The sequence below is a fragment of the Monodelphis domestica genome, chromosome 2 (assembly GCF_027887165.1).
Source record: "Monodelphis domestica isolate mMonDom1 chromosome 2, mMonDom1.pri, whole genome shotgun sequence".
Classification (NCBI taxonomy): Eukaryota; Metazoa; Chordata; class Mammalia; order Didelphimorphia; family Didelphidae; genus Monodelphis; species Monodelphis domestica.
Window position 1 is genome coordinate 59,293,129 of NC_077228.1, and position 19,452 is coordinate 59,312,580.

The 19,452-nt window shown below is 36.2% G+C and overlaps 1 protein-coding gene across 1 annotated transcript in view; it reads right to left on the reverse strand.

The window, feature by feature from the left end:
* RXRG (retinoid X receptor gamma) overlaps positions 1-19,452 on the reverse strand; it is a 102,880-nt gene that overhangs the window by 32,138 nt on the left and 51,290 nt on the right. Inside the window, exons 3-4 of the mRNA XM_007480684.3 lie at positions 8,587-8,731; positions 4,405-4,584 (exon numbers count right to left, since the gene is read on the reverse strand). Coding sequence (XP_007480746.1) covers positions 4,405-4,584; positions 8,587-8,731 — 325 coding nt within the window. The remainder of the gene's footprint in view (positions 1-4,404; positions 4,585-8,586; positions 8,732-19,452) is intronic.

A 19,452-nucleotide genomic window follows, 5' to 3' on the forward strand; every position in this document is an offset into this window, starting at 1 on the left:
TTTACCAGATAACCAAAATAAAAAGAAAAAAGATATTGGATTTGATATTTACAGGGTCATGAATTTAAATAGCACAATTACTGCTTTCAATGAACTTGGAATTTCAATTTTTGATGCTATTGACTCCTCTCCTTCTGGCATTTATTTGTTCCCTGAATCTATCTTCTTCTGTCTGAGTCGCCTGCACTGTGAACATGCAACTGCTAAAGGTAAGTTAATCTTTTCCAAGAAAAAATTTGAAAAGTTGCAGGATGTACCTCACCCATGTCATTCAGAACCCATTATGCCCAGCCTCCTAATGTCTAGCTTGTTGGAGAAAATCTCCTGGTAGGCAACTGTCAATCTTCAGTGAAAGGAAGAAAATTATTATCTTCCTTCAATTCAGAAGAATTGCCTACTTTCCTAGAGGGGTGGAAAAACGGATGAAGGTCAGTGATTTTGTTTAGTCATTTTGATTCAAGTTCCTCCAGAGCTAACATCCTAGGTCTGCCCAGGAGGGTTTTGATAAAAGGAGGACCCAACAGAGAACTCAGGGATTTTTAAAAGGAGACCCACCTTCCTTGAGGTTTTGGAATCAACAAGAAAGCTGGGAACAGGTGCTAGTTTCTTACTTCTAAATGCAGCATGGGGAAAAGTCAATGTTGGAACCACTCTCTTCCCAAGACTCATTAATGTCATCTTTCAAAGCAGCTGGTTGGCCACAAATTCAGTTCCAGTTACCCAACTCACCCTTCTTCTCTCCTACCAAAGCATCTGGGGTTTTTTTTCAAGCTAAAACGATTATTTTATAAAAAAGTCTAGAAAGGGGAAAATGGTATGGTGTGTAGAAGATGAGACTTCCAATCTACTCCTGCCTGCATTTCATTATCTTCATTCAATAGCCTGATAATCTATGCTTTTGGTGGAAGGGAACCACAAACCTCTTTGGAAGTCTTTGGCAGCAGGAACAGAAATGACCACAAGATGGTAGTGCTTCTCCAAAAACGTGTTTCTACTTGCTTTTGCCTAAATTTGTGTCTTAGGATATGGAGGGCTCTGTCTCTGTCTCTGTCTCTGTCTCTCTATATCTCTGTCTCTCAGTCTCTGTCTCTCTCTCCGTCTCTCCTCTCTCTCCCTCTTCCTCCTCTTTCTGCTTCTCTCTTATTCTCTCTCTCTCCTTTTTTGTCTGTCTGTCTGTCTGTCTGTCTCTCTCTCTCTCTTCCTTGGTCTCTCTGTCTTCTTTCTTCTTTCTCTTACCCTTTCCATTTGGTAGCACTCCTTTCACTGACTCTGTACGTACAGAAGTTAAACATTTTTTTGTAAAATATTGAATGAGTTTGTTGTTTCTAAGAAGGGAAGGAAGGAAGGTTATTCCTTCTACTGCTGCTGTTCTTGTGATGATATTCTTACAGACAAGAAAGTATGCCCCAAAATGTTAAATGATGGGCTACTCCCCACTTTTAGAGAAATTATTACTTCTTATGGGATTATTTTTGGCTAGAGCCATAAGAGAAATCAAACCACCACAATATGTTTCCTGTCAACAAGAGACATCTGATGAATGATTACTGCTTTTCTTGGAACAAAAAAAAAATGATTGGTATCAAATTGACATGGAAAATGACTTCCATGAAGTGTATGGATGAAACTAAATTGTAAAAATCTGAAGAACCCTAGGATTTTCTTTAAAATTATTTATTTATTCAATTTCTCAAAACTTAATCTAAAAGTTACCCAAATTACAAAGGGAAGGTTTTAGAGAATATTTAAAATAAGCAAAATATCCTGGGATCATAGTGGTCACAAATTGAATAAGTGGGCAATATTAGGTATTTAAAAGTTCACAGCACTATGTGATATAGTAATGGAAGTATGGTAATTGGGAATTATATTTCTACTAATCCCAGTATTAGGGAGGAATATGTTATAGTGACAACTGCCCTGGTAGAGGAAGGAGAAGCCCAGAATCTCAATCCCACCCATTATGTGACTTAACGCAAAATCATTTTAGTCTTTCTGGGCTTTGCTACCTTCTCCATCAAAAGCAGAGTTTGAATTAGGAGACTTCTAAAGTCCCTTCTAGCTTTAACATTTTGTGATTCTCTGACTCTTAAATTGGAGGAATGATTGTGTTCAATTCCAATTTTGCCATTTAAAAAAAACATTGCAGAGTAGCCTATAGAAGTAGAAGCAGCTAGGTAGTGTAGTGGATTGATTGCCAGGGGCAATGTCAGAAAGGCATGAGTCCAAATCCAGCCTCAAACACTAGCTAGTTGTGTGACCCTTGGAAAGTCACTTAACTCTCTTTGTCTCAGTTTCCTCGTCTGTAAAAATGACCTGAAGAAGAAAATGATAAACCACTCCAATATCTTTGTCAAGAAAACCCCAGATGGGTTTACCAAGAGTCAGGCATGATTGAAAATGACTGAACAACAGCAGGCCTACAGAAGAACAACACAAATAATTGAAGAGACGGGAAGTTAGTCCTAAAAGGACACATCTAAGTGGGGGATTTTATCCTCAAAAAGCTAAAAATACCATCTCTTTTTGCTTTTTTCTTATCTACAGGTTTTCTTGCCACAGAGTCTAAAGAAACCTTTTCTACATTTATTCTTAATAGTAAATAATAAGAAATAAATGCAACTTATATCATATTTTAAGTTATGCAAAACAATATATATGTGTTTATATATGTTTGTATGCGTGTATACATACACATATTCATTTGATCTTAACAAAAATCCCATGAAATGGGTGCTATAATTTCTTCCATTTTATGGATGAGGCTAGAAAAGGTTCACTGATTTGTCCATAGTCATAGAGTATGTGTCAGAATCAGGATTTTTGTTTAATTCTTAAAGTCATGTCAAAAAACATTTATTATGCACCTACTATGTACCAGGAACTGGTTTTTCTAGCACTCTGGGTGCAGAGTTCTGTGCTAGAAACTGAGGAAGGTGCAATACTGAAACAAATTAGGATCCCTTTCCTCATGGAGTTTACAGTCGTCTTTGTTCAATAGCTACAAATTAAACTACCCCTTATTTACAAAAATAGGGCATAGTCTGAGCAAGGCTGAAAGCAAAGAGATACTATTTCTTGCTGTGCTACATTCACATTCATCTCATTCCCCACATAAATACCTAAATTACTGCCTATTCTATCTTGAGTATGAGTTCAATAGAGATTTTTGTTCCTTGTCTTTCAAAAAAAGTATGGACTCTTTCCTGTTTTTCCCCCTTCTGATTCCCCAGAAACTAGCTATTTAAGATGCTTTCTTTTACTGCACAATAATAGTTGTTGGGCCTGCCATCATTTGGTAATTCAATTAAACTAAATGGCCCACAAATCAAATCACCATTTTCCCAGTCATCCAAGCTTGAAACCACAGTCAGCTCAGAGCCTTCTCTTTCCATCACCCCAGATCGCCTTGTTGCCAAGTCCTGTCCATTCTGCTTCCTCAATGCTTCTCTCTTTGTTCCCCAATCGCCACTCATACCTATACCCTTCTTTCTATTCACATAACTACTATTTTAATAGAGACTCTCATCAACTCTTGTCTAGACCACTGTAATAGATTTGTAATTGCTCTTCCTGATTCAAGATTCTCCTCACACCAATCTTTCTTCCTCATAGGTGCCAAAGTAATTTTCCTTAAGGAAAGATCTCACCATGTCAATCCCCTACTCAATAAATTCCTATTTACTGGCTCTCTGTTACCTCTAGTATAAAATACAAATTCCCCAATCTATTAAAGCCCTCTACTTTTGATTCCTTTCTACCATTCCAGCCTCCATTACTCCTCTTTATGTAATTTATATTTCATCTACAGTGGCGCAGTAACTGATCCCTGACCTTGGCATTCTATTATCTCTTCCATTTTATGGATGAGTCTAGAAAAGGTTCACTGACTTGCCCATGGTCACCTATTGGGCTACATGCCTTGCCTAGAATATATGTCCTCCTCAACTCTGCTTTATCTTCCTTATCAAATTTCCTAATCTTCCTCCAAGACTCAACACAGATGCTTTCTCCTCTGTGAAGCTTTACCTATCCTCAAAGTTGTTAGCATCCTCTCTTTCCCCATATTACCTTTTATCTACTGAAAAGTGTATGTGGTGTAGCCATCTGTCCCTCCCCCCCCCTGCCACCAGCAGAATATAAGCACCCTGAGGGCAAGAACAGTTGAAGATTTGCCTTTGTGCTTTACACATTATAAGGACTCTTTTATCCCCATCCCATGTTCTTTCCACATTTTTGCCTTTCTTACCCTGTCCTATCTTCTGTCTACTGGTCATACTTTGGGATATTGCCTAATTCCACTGGTTGATTTCAGTAGGGTTGCTGACTTGGGTCTAAAACTCAACTGTGCCAAATGCTAGATGAGTATAAGCTCTGCTTCTCAATAGGACGACCTGTCCTTACCTTCCCTTTTCATACCCATGACAAGGCACTTCTGATATCGACAGTATTGGCAGCGGTTACGCTGGCGCTTATCAATGAGGCAATCCTTGTTATCCCGGCATGTGTAGATGAGGTCTTTCCTTATGGTCCTCTTGAAGAACCCTTTACAGCCTTCACAACTGTACACCCCATAGTGCTTCCCTGTTCCAAAAAGAAGAAAGTTTAGAGAGTAACTTGAAGTTGGCAATCGAATGTCCAAGACTTCATCCTAATGTAATCAACCAAACAAGCAACCAATTAAGAACATACTATGTCCCAGGTATTGTGCTAAAAGTTAGATCAAGGAAAAAGAACTGAATGATGGTTGGTAAAGAAGGTTAGACACAAGATTGACCTTGGAAAACAAAGTAAACATTCAGGATCAAAATTTGTGATTTACTACATGACTTTTGTGTTTGTATGTCACAGGAAAGAATCATAAATAGATCTATTAATTAGATCCTATGTAAATGTTCATTGTTGAATTTAATCATATCTTAAGTAAAAGATCTTCCTTTATTAGATACAAAAATGAAAAATTGCTTGAGTATATGTTTATCTTGTATTCTACAATAATGGGAGAACCTACTTTTGGCCAATACCATCCTATTAAACTAATAAAAGGCAATGTTTCACCATAAAAGTATAAAGAGAGCCCAATTCATGAATCTGCTCATTGTTTTTCATTCTCACATTCTGTGCCATAATTCTTACCCATTGGTCATAACATGTCAGGGTTGGATATTGTTTTAGCCGTAGCACTATGTTTAATCTGTAGATATAACATATGTGTCTGGGGGATGCTGTTCTGCTTGATCCTGGATAATCCTCCCATCACATGGCTAGTCTTATAATAAGCTTGTTTTCAGTGTCCCTCACCAAATATCCAATATGGTCAATTCTCAATTATTTATAGGGGTACATGGGGATTAACAAGTATATCCTGAGTTTCTATCATCTGGCAAAGGTAATGACATGAAAAAGGAAAAACAGAAGATAACCCATAAAGCACTTCTGTTTGGCTCTGGCTAATATGCTCTGTAGCTTAGTTTGCTATATACCTACCCATCTAATCCAGGGTTTTTAATTACAATTAAAAAGAACTTATAGCCTCCCTTACCATAGAACTGCTGACAACCAGGGCTAGTAACCTGGTATTATGGTGGGTAATAAGAGTAAGCCATCATAAGAATAAACTGGCCAGAGATATCTGCCAAGTGGAAGAGTCGTATGTAGTAAGCTGAAAGTTGACTATTCTCATTTCGTGGACACAGAAGAAAAATGAAGAAATGGTTTTCTATCTTCTTGGAAAGTATTTTGTGGATTTTAGGAATTCAAATTTTAATGTGACTGGCCTCTGCACTATTTCTCTTAAAGGAACATGGGGCATTCATGAGTACCTACCTGACATTAATGAATGATCTTCCCAGAGTTTCAATTAAAGTTATAGAGAATGTCTTCCATTTGCAGTTCAGAGTCCAAGACTGTGAAAAATTCCATCTGTGACTGGATCTGAAGGTTTTTGTTAGGACTATTTTGACAGCAAAAAACATGCCAGCTAAGGGAGAATAGGCTTATTGGATCCCCCATAGTCATTTCCCAAAAGACATTTCACAAATGCTACAGTGATGGTCATGGAAGGGAGTTTTCAGGTGGGCTATGAGAAAGTTAACAACAACAACAACAACAAAACATTTTCTCCAATTTCTCAGAGAGAATTCTTTGAGGCCAAACAACACTAGTCAATATGCTTATCCCACCTCCATCAACCAAAAATAGAGTCTAGAAAAGGATAATTTAGTAAAAAGAATAGTAATACAGAAGATGGAATAGGTAAGAATGTTCCTTTCATCCTTGAAAACCCTAGTTGAGTCTCTTCAAGTCAATCAAGGTTTCTGAACTCTATTATAAGAGCATCTTATAATACAATGTTTGCTCTGGAAAATTTCCATGTAAATTTAGTTCTTTTAAGTTGAATTATATTTTAAACAAATTAGGAAAGCTTAATTTTTAAAGGGAAGTTGTGATCAATCATTCTTTAAAAAATATATATATATATATTTACATTTCAATGATTTCTATCTCCTAGAATCCATCTCCAATGTTACATTTTTTCATGATAGTGACCCTAAGAGCTAGCAAGCTGTGCACACTGGAAAGGCTTCAAGAATAGCCTAGACAGCAGATCAAGTGTGCTTCCTGAGGATAGTCTTACTAAGCACAGAGATGCTTCTCACAAGAAGATATATATTTTGTATCTTTGTCCATAGCAACCTAAGAAACAAAGAAAAATACAAGATGGCTCTTGATCTGTTGTGCCCCCTTCTGCTTTTTCAATAGTAGAGTAGAGTGGCATAAAAGGCAGCATTGGATACTAAGAATAACACATTTTCATCTATCAAGTTTAACTTGACTTTTAGTACTCTGCATGTAAGAGCCTTGCTCAAAGATCAATGAATGACTGTACCTTACTGCTAGGGGAAATGATATAGTGTAATGGACAAAGTAGGAAATGGGCAACTGTTAGAATGGGCAGGCATGGATGACTTCTGTCATTAGAGGGGATATACAGATCAATAAGATCACAGCTCCACTTGAGTACAATATTTTGAGTAAGCATCACTCCTTCATTTATTTATTTGTAAGTACATATTTCCAATTGTAGGATTTTGTTCAATGGAGCCTTATGATCTTCTGACCACCTACTACACAATATGTGTCTCACTTCTATTCTTCACTGAAATTAGCCCACATCTGTTGTAATTCATCATGTGTGTATTATAACCCAAGTTCCAAATGTAGTCAGATTGACACTGACTTGTTATTTCCAATACTGGCCAAATCAGATGGTCAAACTCAAAGCAAATCATAAGATCATAGATTTTGTGCTAGAAAGGACCTGATTCCCTTATTCCACAGATAAAGAAGCTAAAGCCCCAGAAGAGTTCAATGAAATGCCCAAGACTTCTCAGGTCAAAAGTATGGTGTGAAATCCTGATCCTTTGACTTCAAATCCAGGGCTTATTCCACTGTACCACTTTGACACCTAAATATTCATTTCAGATAGAAGGGCATTCTTTTTCCCCTCATCTAAATCTTAGCATGCTGACTAGTAAGCAAAAGTCTTGGAGGGCCCATTTATACTTTTCTAGTTTCCACAATTTGTAAACATGCCACACTTCAATTGTCAGCCTATTATTCCAAAGTCTAAAGAGGTTATCCTAATGTTTTCATGGATATTTTCTATGAACTTCTAACTTGTGTCTGTAACCATTAATTAATAGTATTGGTTATGTGGAAGCCAAAATAAAGATTTATCGGGTTGTGGGGTGGAGACTTGGAGTAGTCAACCTGACTGGTGACAAAACCTTACTGGGGTCAGGTCCATTGATATATTAGAGTCTTGTCATCATATATACATACATCAAAATTTCCTAGAAGGTACAGAAATTCTGTGGAGGATTTGGTTTCATTCTGGCCATAGTATCGGGGAATTTACAAAGAAAGAGCAATATAATGCTATTATTGATTAAGTATGGTTGTCAAGGCAAAAATGACTTAAGTAGAAACTCTTAAACTGAACTATTTCCCCTTCCCTTACTGTTGCATTTTGTATCTTGTGGTAGTGACCTGTATTCTTTAGCACCCCCCAAAAAATAACAACAAATTGAGTTAGTCTCCATGAAGCTGGCCAAGCAATATTCAAGAGTTTAAGATCCTAAGTACAATTTTCAGAGCTAACAGAGAGATCTGTTGGCTCCTTCCCTTATATTTTGCCCAAGGTGCTATTTTCCCATAGTTTTTAGGATTTCCAATTGGCATTTAAAGTACCTTGACTTTCAAATTTCTTTAGAAAAGATAATTAAGGATAAGAAGAAATAATTCATTTCATAATGGCCTTTGGAGTTACTATTTCCAAAACAACACAATAAAAAAGTACCCAAAGTGTTAAAACTCAGTGGAATGAATTTCAAGATCTGGACTTTCAAGATCTGGACTCACAAGTCAATATTCCCAGAAAAAAAACCTCTTGACCATTTTCAGTTCCTGCAAATAATTGGGCCTCAAGTGGTCCAGCACTGCCTACTCCTCCATTTTGTGGGATTCATCTCATGAACCACAATTCAGTGACAGCTAGGACAGTATTCAAATTAAGTCTTATACCTGATGATCTGTCTCCACAAATGGCACAGATATGTTTGGCAAGGGAGCTTGGGCTAGTGGATGGATAGCTCATGGTTCCCATCCCTGGAAGCACTGGCAAGGGCTTGACATCATCTGAGCTCCTGACATTGTTCATGACATTGAGCTATGAGAGAAGAAAGAACAAAGAACAAGACTGGATTATGCAGAATCTGGATCTTTTAAGAACAAAATGTTAATATCCAAGGGAAAGCAATTTGGGGGTTAGAAAGCTGTTTTCTCCTGAAGAATTTTTTAAATTCAAAGACATATTGTTTTTCCAATTACATGCAATAATAATTTTCAACATGCATTTTCCAAAATTATGAGATCCGAAACATCTCCCTCCCTCCCTCCATCACTTGGAGATGGTAAGCAATCTGATCTAGGCTATAAATGTATTATCATATAAAACACACTTTCATTGTTGTAAGAGCACACACATATGAAAACAAGACCCCCAAATAAAACCATAAATACATTGATGTGAAAAATAGTCTGCTTTGATCTGTATCCATCCAACTCCAACGGTTCTTCCTGTGGGATAGCATTCTTTGCTATAAGTCCTTTAGGATTGTCTCAGATCATTGTATTGCTGAGAGTAGCCAAGTTTTCATAGTTGATCATCATACAATACTATATTGCTATTAGTGGGTGCAATGTTCTCCCAGTTCTTCTTATTCCATTCTGCATTTGTTCATGTAGATCTTTCCAGCTTTTTCTGAAATTGTCCTGTTTATCATTTCTTATAGCACAATAGTATTCTACTACCAACATATACCACAATTTGGTCAGCCATTCCCCAAATGATGGGCATCCACTCCATTTACAATTCTTTGCCACCACAAGAAAAGCTGCTATAAATATTTTTGTATAAATAGGTCCATTCTTCTTTTTAAATATCTGGAATATTGTTGAAAATCTTTTTAAATTATTCTTTTAAATCCTTCCCTTTCATCTTAGAATCAATACATTGTATTAGTTCCAAGGAAGAAGACTGGTAAAGGCTGGACAAAAGGGGCTAAGTGTCACACAGGGTAACACAGCTAGAAAGTGTCCAAGGTCAGATTTGAAACCTGGACCTCCCAGACTTAGAAAAGTCTGGTTCTGTGCTGCCCTTGTTTGTGTTTTGTTGGGCTAGGGGACTAAAACATATCTGGCATTAAAATATCCATTCTGTATATATACCCATTGACAGGTACATTGGTAGAAATGAAGATGGTCTGAAAAGACTTGGATTTAAATATCTACCTTAATACTTATTGGTTTTGTGGTTCCTCATTTACATCACTTAATCTCTCTAAACCTGTTTCCCAATCTAGAAAATGGGAGTAATGTTAATTCTACTACCAAATTTATAAAATTTAAAGTACAATAGAAATGTAAACTACTATTATTATCACAGAATTATAGTGATTGCTACTTAGTCATTATCATAGATTACTTCTAAGTAGCATTTAACATTTATGAAATATTTTGTAAACAGATCCTATTTAATCCTCTCAACAACTCCGTGAGGTGTCTGTTATTTCTGATTTAATTTCACTATTGAGAAGACTGATCCTCAAAAGTTTGAGTGATTTGTCCAATCACACATCTAGTAAGTGACTGAGATAGAATTTGAGCCTAGGACTTCCTGATTCTAAGTCTCAAACTATCCATTACATAAAGAAAGAGTCACAGTCCTGGAATAATAAAATTATAGAATGCTCTGAAGTGTTATAAAACTTTCATTAATTAAAAATGCCTATAAATATACCAAAATTATAACTAATAATTTTTGACACTCAAGATTAGCAACATGAAATGTTACCTCAAGTCAGTTTCATAATTTTTGATGGGAAAGTAACATAAGAAATAATTCAGACAAATTTATTTCAGTAAGAAGAAGAGTTAATTGTTATCCTCATTTCAGCATTGCTAGTAGAACTTATGCAATCATTTAAAATTTTTATTTAATTTTTATTCTGAACTTGAACAAATACTCCTCCAAATATCCCATGCACTAAACTTTTATATCTCCTAAATTTAAATGCCGAGTCAAAGTCCCTGTCACCCTCCCCTTGTGATGATCCTGCAAGCAGAAATTTTCTTCTATTTCATTCATATTTCAATGAATTGAAGAGAATGTAGCTCAAAGAGTGTATTAATGTTCAAATACTCTAAGCAGTTGAAAACAACGAATTTCGAGACACTCTTAATATGTTTTATTTCAGAAACAAAAATACAACTAACTTCATATTATAGAAACTCTGAGTACTAAAGGAGTAAATGAGGGTATCCAGTAACAGGTTCATTATAAGTTTATAATGTCTATGAAAAATGAAAATTTGCTCTCATTATTAACTATCCTTCATACATAATTATATATTCAAGTAGTAGTTTAGATTCTGCACACAATAGGCAGTAACAAAGAACTTCCATCAGTCAGAGCATCTTGGTTCTTGAGCAAAATGTTTCTACCCCCTTTTTAAGGACAGAATTTGAACTCTCTGGTACATTTTTCTTTTAAAAAAAAAAAGACAAACTCCCTAATTGGAGTCATTGGAATTCTCCAACTGTTCCAAAAAAATCAAATATTTACTTTCCTACTCAAGACCTTTGGGGCAGAAAAAAATCAATAAAATGCAAGACATGACAGATCTGGAGACAGGTATCAGACAAGTTAGTTCCCTCCCTAGAAATTGGTTCTTTGTTCATTCAGTTCACTCAACAAATATTTATTAAGCTCCAAATCATGGAATTCAAAAAGTACCAAAGAAACATGAAGCCAGTCAATGAGTAGTTGAAGGAAACAGAAAATAGAAGATGTATGTCATAGTGAACAGGAGTGGTGATGACTTGTGTGAGGGGACCCATTTGAGTTTGAGTTCTAGCTTTGATATTGAACTATATATGTGGTTTTGAAGAAGTCGCTTTACCTCTTGGAGCCCCAGTCTTCTTCTCTATATAATGGGAAATTTAAACTCAATGATCTCTAAGATCCTTCCAGCTCTCCATCTACATGTGAAGTTTTTTCTGAATTTAGAACCTTTCAGCAAGATGGTTGTTGGTTTCAAGCAGCAGGTTTTGTTAGAAAGGATTCAATGAAAGATACCTAGATTTTGCTTAACAGTGCAGGGGCCCCAAAGTATCTAGAAATAACAATGAAAATCGGAATTAATTAGGGGAAACCACAGAGGAGCCAGAATTTGATAATAACTGCTCCAGAAAATTAAGGAATTGTTAGTGTCCATAAGAACCAGTGTAACATTTGTGTTTCTACTAGAGATAACTGACAACTATTTGTGTATTAAATGTAAATTTGTTTCCCTGCTGGAAAAGATGGATGGGCTAATAACACCAAGATTGGTTCAAAAAGCCTTCCGGTGTGTTATAAGAGCCCAGGTAAGAGAGCAATGAACTTAAGGACATAAGTGGTGTTTTCATAACTTTTGCCAACCAGAAACTTTTGAAAGCTAAGGATAAAATGAGAAATGCAAAACTGGCCAAGAAGTGGGAAGTCTGGAAGGGAGCATTTGTTTTAAGATAAAAGGAGAGGGAGCAGCTAGATGCCTCAGCAGATAGAGAGCCGGGTCTAGAGATTGGAGGTCCTAGGTTCAAACCTGGCTTCAAATATTTTCTATCTATGTGACCCTAAGTAAGTCTTTTAACCTCTGCTGCCTAGTCCTTGCCACTCTTATGCCTGAGAACCAATACATAGTATTGACTCTAAGATGGAAAGAAAGGTCTTAAAAAAAGATAAAAGAGAGATAAGCCAAAGTGATGTTGTGTTGGGAGTATACAGACTGCTGTTGAGATATAAAAAATGAATGGAAATTCTTTATACAGTTAAAATAATTAGCACAAAGGCAGGATGCAGTTGAGTTAGAAAACTTGAACTATTCAAACATCTACTTTCTAGTGAGCTCCATTAAAAGAAAGCTATCTAACAAATCCTTAACTTTCTCTATCTCATAGGTTTACCTTTCATAAAGTAGAGAAAATAAGGAAAAGTGTTATTCTGTATAAAAAGGAGAGAAATAATCATTATTCTGCATAAAAAAGAAAAAAATGATTTGAAAGTAAAACCTATGGGAACTTTGAAAGGATGGGATCATGTCATGTTATATTTCTAGATAAAGAGGGGAATGTGAGATACAGTTGACCCAAATTTTGTATTTTAGGAGAAGGTTAAAAGAATTAAGAAAAAGAGACAAGTGTTATCTGTAAATATAATAGTCATTCCCTCTATTATCTCATTCCAATCACCAAAAGAAGTGTTAAATTGCATATGTCAATCTCAGATGGTCTACCAGAGGGCTCCTATCTCTCTGATACATGATGGGGTCCAAGATGAAAGACACTAAAAAGGAAATGGGCATGTATAAGAGAGTATTCTCTCAAGAATAAATTCCTGATATTGCAATCTCAAATTACTACAATGAAAAAGAAGAGAAGGAGAAACCATTGTATCCACAGAGAGCCAATGGATAATCTCACCCTAAAAAGGATAATTCCATTCATTAAGTGCTCACTACTTCAAGACACAGCTTCTATCTAATTGTCCAAGTCCTTCCTATGAAAAGTTTTCCTCTTCTCTTCTTGGGCTCAGAATCTCAGATCTCTAGCAATATTCTCCACTATTTTAGCTTGAGCCAGGATGAAGACATTCTCTTGGCTGGTGGGCATCACATCTAGATCTGTCTATGACCTGATGACTTGCTCCCTATTACCCCTAGGATTAAATATATACTCCTCTATTGGCATGTAAAACCTTTTATTTCTTTTTTTAATATCTTTTTTTTAATTTGGTTAATTCCGAACATTATTCCCTGGTTACAAAAATCATTTTTTTTCCTCCTTCCCCTCTTGCCTCCCCTCCCCTCTCATAGTTGATGCACAATTCCACTAGGCATTACATGTGTCCTTGACTAGAATCCATTCCCATATTTTTGGTATTTGCACTAGGATGTTCATTCAGAGTCTACATATCCAATCGTATCTCCCTCGACCCATGTAATCAAGAAATTTTTTTTCTTTGGTGTTTTCACTCCCACAGTTTTTCCTCTGAATGTGAATAGTGGTGTTTTTCATAGATCACTCCAAGTTGTTCAGGATCACTGCATTGCCACTAATGGAGAAGTCCATTACATTCTATTGTATCACAGTGTATCAGTCTCTGTGTAAAATGTTTTCCTGGTTCTGCTCCTTTCACTCTGCATCAATTCCTGGAGGTTGTTCCAGTCTCCATGGAATTCCTCTACTTTATTATTCCTTTTAGCACAATAGTATTCCATCACCAACATATACCACAATTTGTTCAGCCATTCCTCAATTGAAGGGCATCCCCTCGTTTTCCAATTTTTGACCACCACAAAGAGAGCAGCTATGAATATTCTTGTACATGTCTTTTTCCTTATTATCTCTTTGGGGTACAAACCCAGCAGTGCTGTGGCTGGATCAAAGGGCAGACAGTCTTTTAGCCCCCTTTGGACATAGTTCCAAATTGCCCTCCAGAATGGTCGGATCAATTCACAACTCCACCAGCAATGAATTAATGTCCCAACTTTGCCACATCCCCTCCAACATTCATTACTTACCAATCTGCTAGGTGTGAGGTGATACCTCAGAGTTGTTTTGATTTGCATCTCTCTGATTATAAGAGAAAACCTTTGATTTCAATCTGTGTTTCTACCCATACTACATATCATGCTCCATCATGCTCTGACCAAATTGGTCTTCTTATTACTGAAACATAGAGCTTGATCTCATCTTCATATGTCACCCCATCTTCTCTTCCTCACATATGGCCCTCCATATCCTTTCCCACATGGGATAAACATGGAACCAATAGAAACTGCCTTAAGAGATAGTGAGTAAGCAAAGATTTGGGTGGCCACTTACTAGGGGTTTTGTAGAAAGGATTCATTTTCAGTTAGAACACATTGGATGACAGAATGAGAATCCAAAAGTATAATTACAGACTAGAAGTTTGGGCTAAATCCGAAAAGAAGAATTTTAATAGGGATAAATTTAGATTTGATTTTTTTTAAATCAGATGATGGGTCTTCTAGGTAGTACAATAGATAAAGAGTTGAACCTCAAGTCAGGAAGACCTGAATTCAGATCTTTCCTCAGATGCTCAATAGCCATGAGACCCTAGGCAAGTCACTTAACCTCTGGTTGCCTCAGTTTCTTCATCTATGAAATGAAGATAATAATAGCATTTGCCTCCCTGGATTGTTGTGAGGATAAAATGAAATAACATTTGTAAAACTCTTTGCAAACCCTAATGAGCTACTTAAAAAGCTAGCTATTGTTTTTGTTCATCCTTAATTTTTTAAAAGGACTAATGATATTCACAAGGTAGTGTTTCAACTTGCATGGGAATTGGATTGAAGTGAGGCAAAGTTGCACAAAGTCATCAGTCTCATTCTTCCAGAATCATTGAAGTCTAGTGGCAAGAAGAAAGTCAAGATAACTGGTGATGGTCTGAGATGCAGTGGATGGCCTTGGAGTCTATGTTGTCTAACCAATGTCTAACCATTCCATTAGGAATGGGCAAATGCTTGGGGTAGACACTCTCCCCCAACTCACCAATGGGTTTGAGGTCTATTGGTTTCTTAATCTGGTTTAGTCCATCTGCCACGATGATTTTACTGAAGTGTGGCCCTTGTGCATGCTATAGCTTCTTGGAGCCCCAGGAAAAAGGGGTCATAGATCTCCCCCTTATACCATATTTCCTCATTTTACCATAAGAAAATATTTTTAAACTCCTATCCTCTGTCATCTAATTGATAATAAGTATTGGTTCCAAGGCAGAAGTGCAGTAAGGGGCAGGCAATGGGGATTAAGTGACCTGCCTGGGGTCACACAGCTGGGAAGTATCTGAATCCAGATTTGAACCCAGTCCCTCCCATCTCCAGCCCTGGCCATCTCTATCTAGTTGCTCTTCCATAAGAAATTAAATGGGAGGAAAAGTTTCCTGCTATGTTGAACTAAGGTAAAACCCCTAGAGTTCTCACTTAGGTCATGTGTTCTCTTCATTATTATCTGTAGTTCAGTGACTGATATACTGTCTGCTCATCAAATGTACTAAGGCTATCAAGAGGTGTGAGGCTCCAAAAAATATCCAAGGCTGCGAATGTTGTCTTAGTCATCCAAAACATGCTTTTGAGGATGGGTAAAGAAGTTTCTGTCAATAACAAACTAGGGGTAGCACAGTAAATAGAGCACCTAGAATCAGGAGGTCAGACATTTCCTAGCTATTTGAGCCAGGACAAGACACAACCTCAATTGCCTAACCCTTCTGCTTTGGAACCAATATTTCATATCCATTCTAAGACAGTGGGTAAGGATTTTCAAAATAATAATAACAAATCAACAGAATACCAGGCAACAACCTTACTAACACCTTTCAGGGAAATAAATAAAACTATTAATATATATAACAACAACAGCCCCAGTAATAGTAATAGTAATAGTAATTATATAATACTTTAAGGATTACAAAGAGCTTTACAAATATTATCTTCTTTTTATCTTTATAACAGCCCAATGAGGTAGCTATTATTTATAATCCCAATTTTACAGATGAAGAAATTGGAGTAGCCAGAAGTTAAATAGCCCAGGGTAACACAGCTAGTAATCTAGGTATGGAAGAGAGGTCAGAAGTCTTTTAGTCCAAGCCCCTAATTTTATAAATAAAGAAACTGAGGCCCAGGAAGGCTAAATGAATTGGCTATTGTCATGTAGTTAATATGTTTTAGAGGTGGGTGCTGACCCAGTTTCCCTGACTCCAAAGTCAACATTCTCTCCACTAGATCTCATCCATGGTATTTCAAACTGAATTGAAGAAAAAGGATTTAGCAATTTATGAAAAACCCATATTTTTGTATTTACAAAATTACCTTGGTTGGAAAAAAGTATCTGAGAATAAGAAGAAAAGCCATCACTTTATATTCTTATAAAATTCTAAATGATATATAGATGGGAGTAGAGGCAATAACTCTCCTGAATTCTCCCAGGTTCCCCATAAACAGCATTAAAATAATGCCTCCAATCAAATTATGGAGTGACAGAGTCAACAAAAAGTCAGAGTGAAACAATTCTCTTGGCAAAAACAATTTAGGAAGTCAACAAGAAAGGTCCATCTTACCAGCTGGTGGTTGGGGCCAGAATGGTGGTAAAGCTAACATGGAACCTAGAAGGAGTCTATGGCTATGGCAATGACAATGACAGCATCAAGAGCTTTCAGTCCAGAGACAAGTAAGGGAGTTGGACAACTGGTGAGAATGAGATTACAGGGGATCCTTTGCTGATATTGGGTTCAAGACTCTATTAGATTACCAATATGAAGTTACTGTTCACAGTTTGAGGGTAAAGAGGAGCACTGCCATTTGTGGACTCGGGGAACTATAATTCCAGAATAAAGAAAAGTGTTTGTGGTCTCTCCCAAGAGATCAGGGGCCCTGGTTTCAGTTTTAAGGTAGAAAGGAGCACTAGTGCTTGCAGAGACAGGAAAGCAGAGGACCTGGTCATAGATCCAGGACTATGTGGAGCATTCACACTTGTGGCTACAGGGAAACAAAGTCCCTCCCTGGGAAAATACCAGAATAGAGGTAATGACCACATCTCTCCTTAGATCATACCACCTTGGAAACACTAAAAATTTACAGATCTCTATAGCTAGTTCTGAAAAAATGGCATGAAAAGTGCATGAAAAACCTAGAATTCAGTGTGGTGCTACCTCCACACTAACAGCAGAACCCAACTTTAACATGAAGCTAAAAGTTAAGAAATAGACTAGGAAAATGAGCAAATATTTTTTTTAAAAAAACCTCATCATAAGAAGTTACTATGCCATGTAGAAGATCAAGGCAGAAATTTAAAAGAACAGCTGTTAGAACAGCTACTAGCAAAGCTTCAAAGGGAAAAAAAGTGTGATTTGGCCATAAATCCAACAGGATTTCCTGGAAGAGGTCAAAAAGGATTTCTAAAATCAAATAAGAGAGGTAAAGGAAAAATTGAAAAAATAAATAAGATTTATTCAAGAAGTTATGAAAAGAGAGCCAACAGCTTAGTGAAAGGCATTTTAAAAAAATAACTGGACTATTACCTTGTAAACAGAAGTAGCCAAATAGTAAAAGAGGCACAAAAATCGACTGAAAAGAATTCCTTTAAAAATAGAACTAGCAAAAAAAATTTTAAGGTGTAAAAAAAATATTTCCTTAAGATTTAGAATTGGGCAAGTGGAAAAAATGATTCTATTAAACATCAAGTAGCAAAATGTTAAAATAAATGAAAAAAGAGAAAAATATCTCATTAAAAAAACAACTAACCTGGAAAAGAGGTTGAAGAGACATAATTTAAGAATTATTTGAATATCTAAAAACTATGATGAAAAGAAAACTTAGACATAATATTTCTAGAAATTGTTGTGGAAAACTTCCCTGATACTCTAGAAACCGAGAGTAAAATGGAAATTGAAAGAATCCATCAATCACTTCCTAAGAAATATGCCAAAATTAAAATTCCCAGAAATATTTAGCCAAATTCTAGAGCTCCCAGGTCAATAAGAAAATATTTCAGTCAAAAATTAACAATTCAAATATTGTATAGTTCAAGTTAGTATCACACAAGATTTAGCACCTTCCTCATTAAATAATCAGAGTACTTGTAACATGATAATCTGGAAGGTTAAGGAAATGGGATTACAACAAGAATAACATAACCCCCAAAACTGAGTATAATTCTTCAGAATAAAAAATGGCTATGAAATAGAGAACTTTTAACATTCCTGATAAAGAGATCACAGCTGAATAGAGAATGTAACTTTCAAATACAAAAATAAAGAGAAACACAAAAAGGTAAACATGAAAAAGAAATCATAAGGTATTCTATAAGGTAAAACTTCATACATTGATATTGGATTTTTGATTATAAACAATTCATGAGAACTTTATCATTATTAGGGCAATTAGAAGAAATATACATAGACACAGGGCACAGGTGTGAGTTTGCCATGTTGGAATTATTTCTAAAAATAATAAATTTAAAGGGTGAGAAAGATGGATGCAATGGGAGGAGAGGAAAGGGAAAGAAAGAATGGGTAAAATTATCTTCCATAAAAGGAAGGAAGAGCTTTTTACAGTGGAGGGGGAAATGGAAAGGGGGTGTTTTTCAGGCAGTACTTGAACCTTATTCTCATCAGAATTGGTTGCAAAAGAGAATAACACACATATTCTTTTGGGGAATAGAAATCTACCTTACCCTACAGGGAAGTGGGAATGAAAAGAGATAAGAGGAGGAGTGGCTGATAGAAGAGAGGGCAGTTTAAGGGAGGCAGTGTTCAGAAACAAAACAGACTTTGAGAAGAGACAGAGTTTTAAAAAAGGGAAAAGAATTAATGGGGAGAAAATTGTATGGAAGAAAATACAAAGAAATAAAAGCTATGAATGTGAATAGTATGAACTCACCCATAAAATGGAAGCATATAGCAGAATACATTCAAAACTAGAATACAATAGTATGTTGTTTATAAGAAATACACTTGAAACAAAGAGGCACACACAAAGTAAAATTAAGGGCTGTAGCAGAATCTATGATGCTTCAAAGGAAGTTTTAAAAAAAGCAAGAGTATCAGTCATGATCTCAGAAAAAGCAAAAGCAAAAATGTAGGCAGGGAAACTTCACTATCCTAAAAGGTACCATAGACAATGAAATAATGTCACTACTAAGCATATCATTACTAAACATATATGCACCAAATGTCATAGCACCTAAATTCTTAAAGAAAAAGTTAAATGAGTTACAGGAGGAAAGAGACAATAAAACTATACTCATGAGGATCTCAACTTTCTTCTC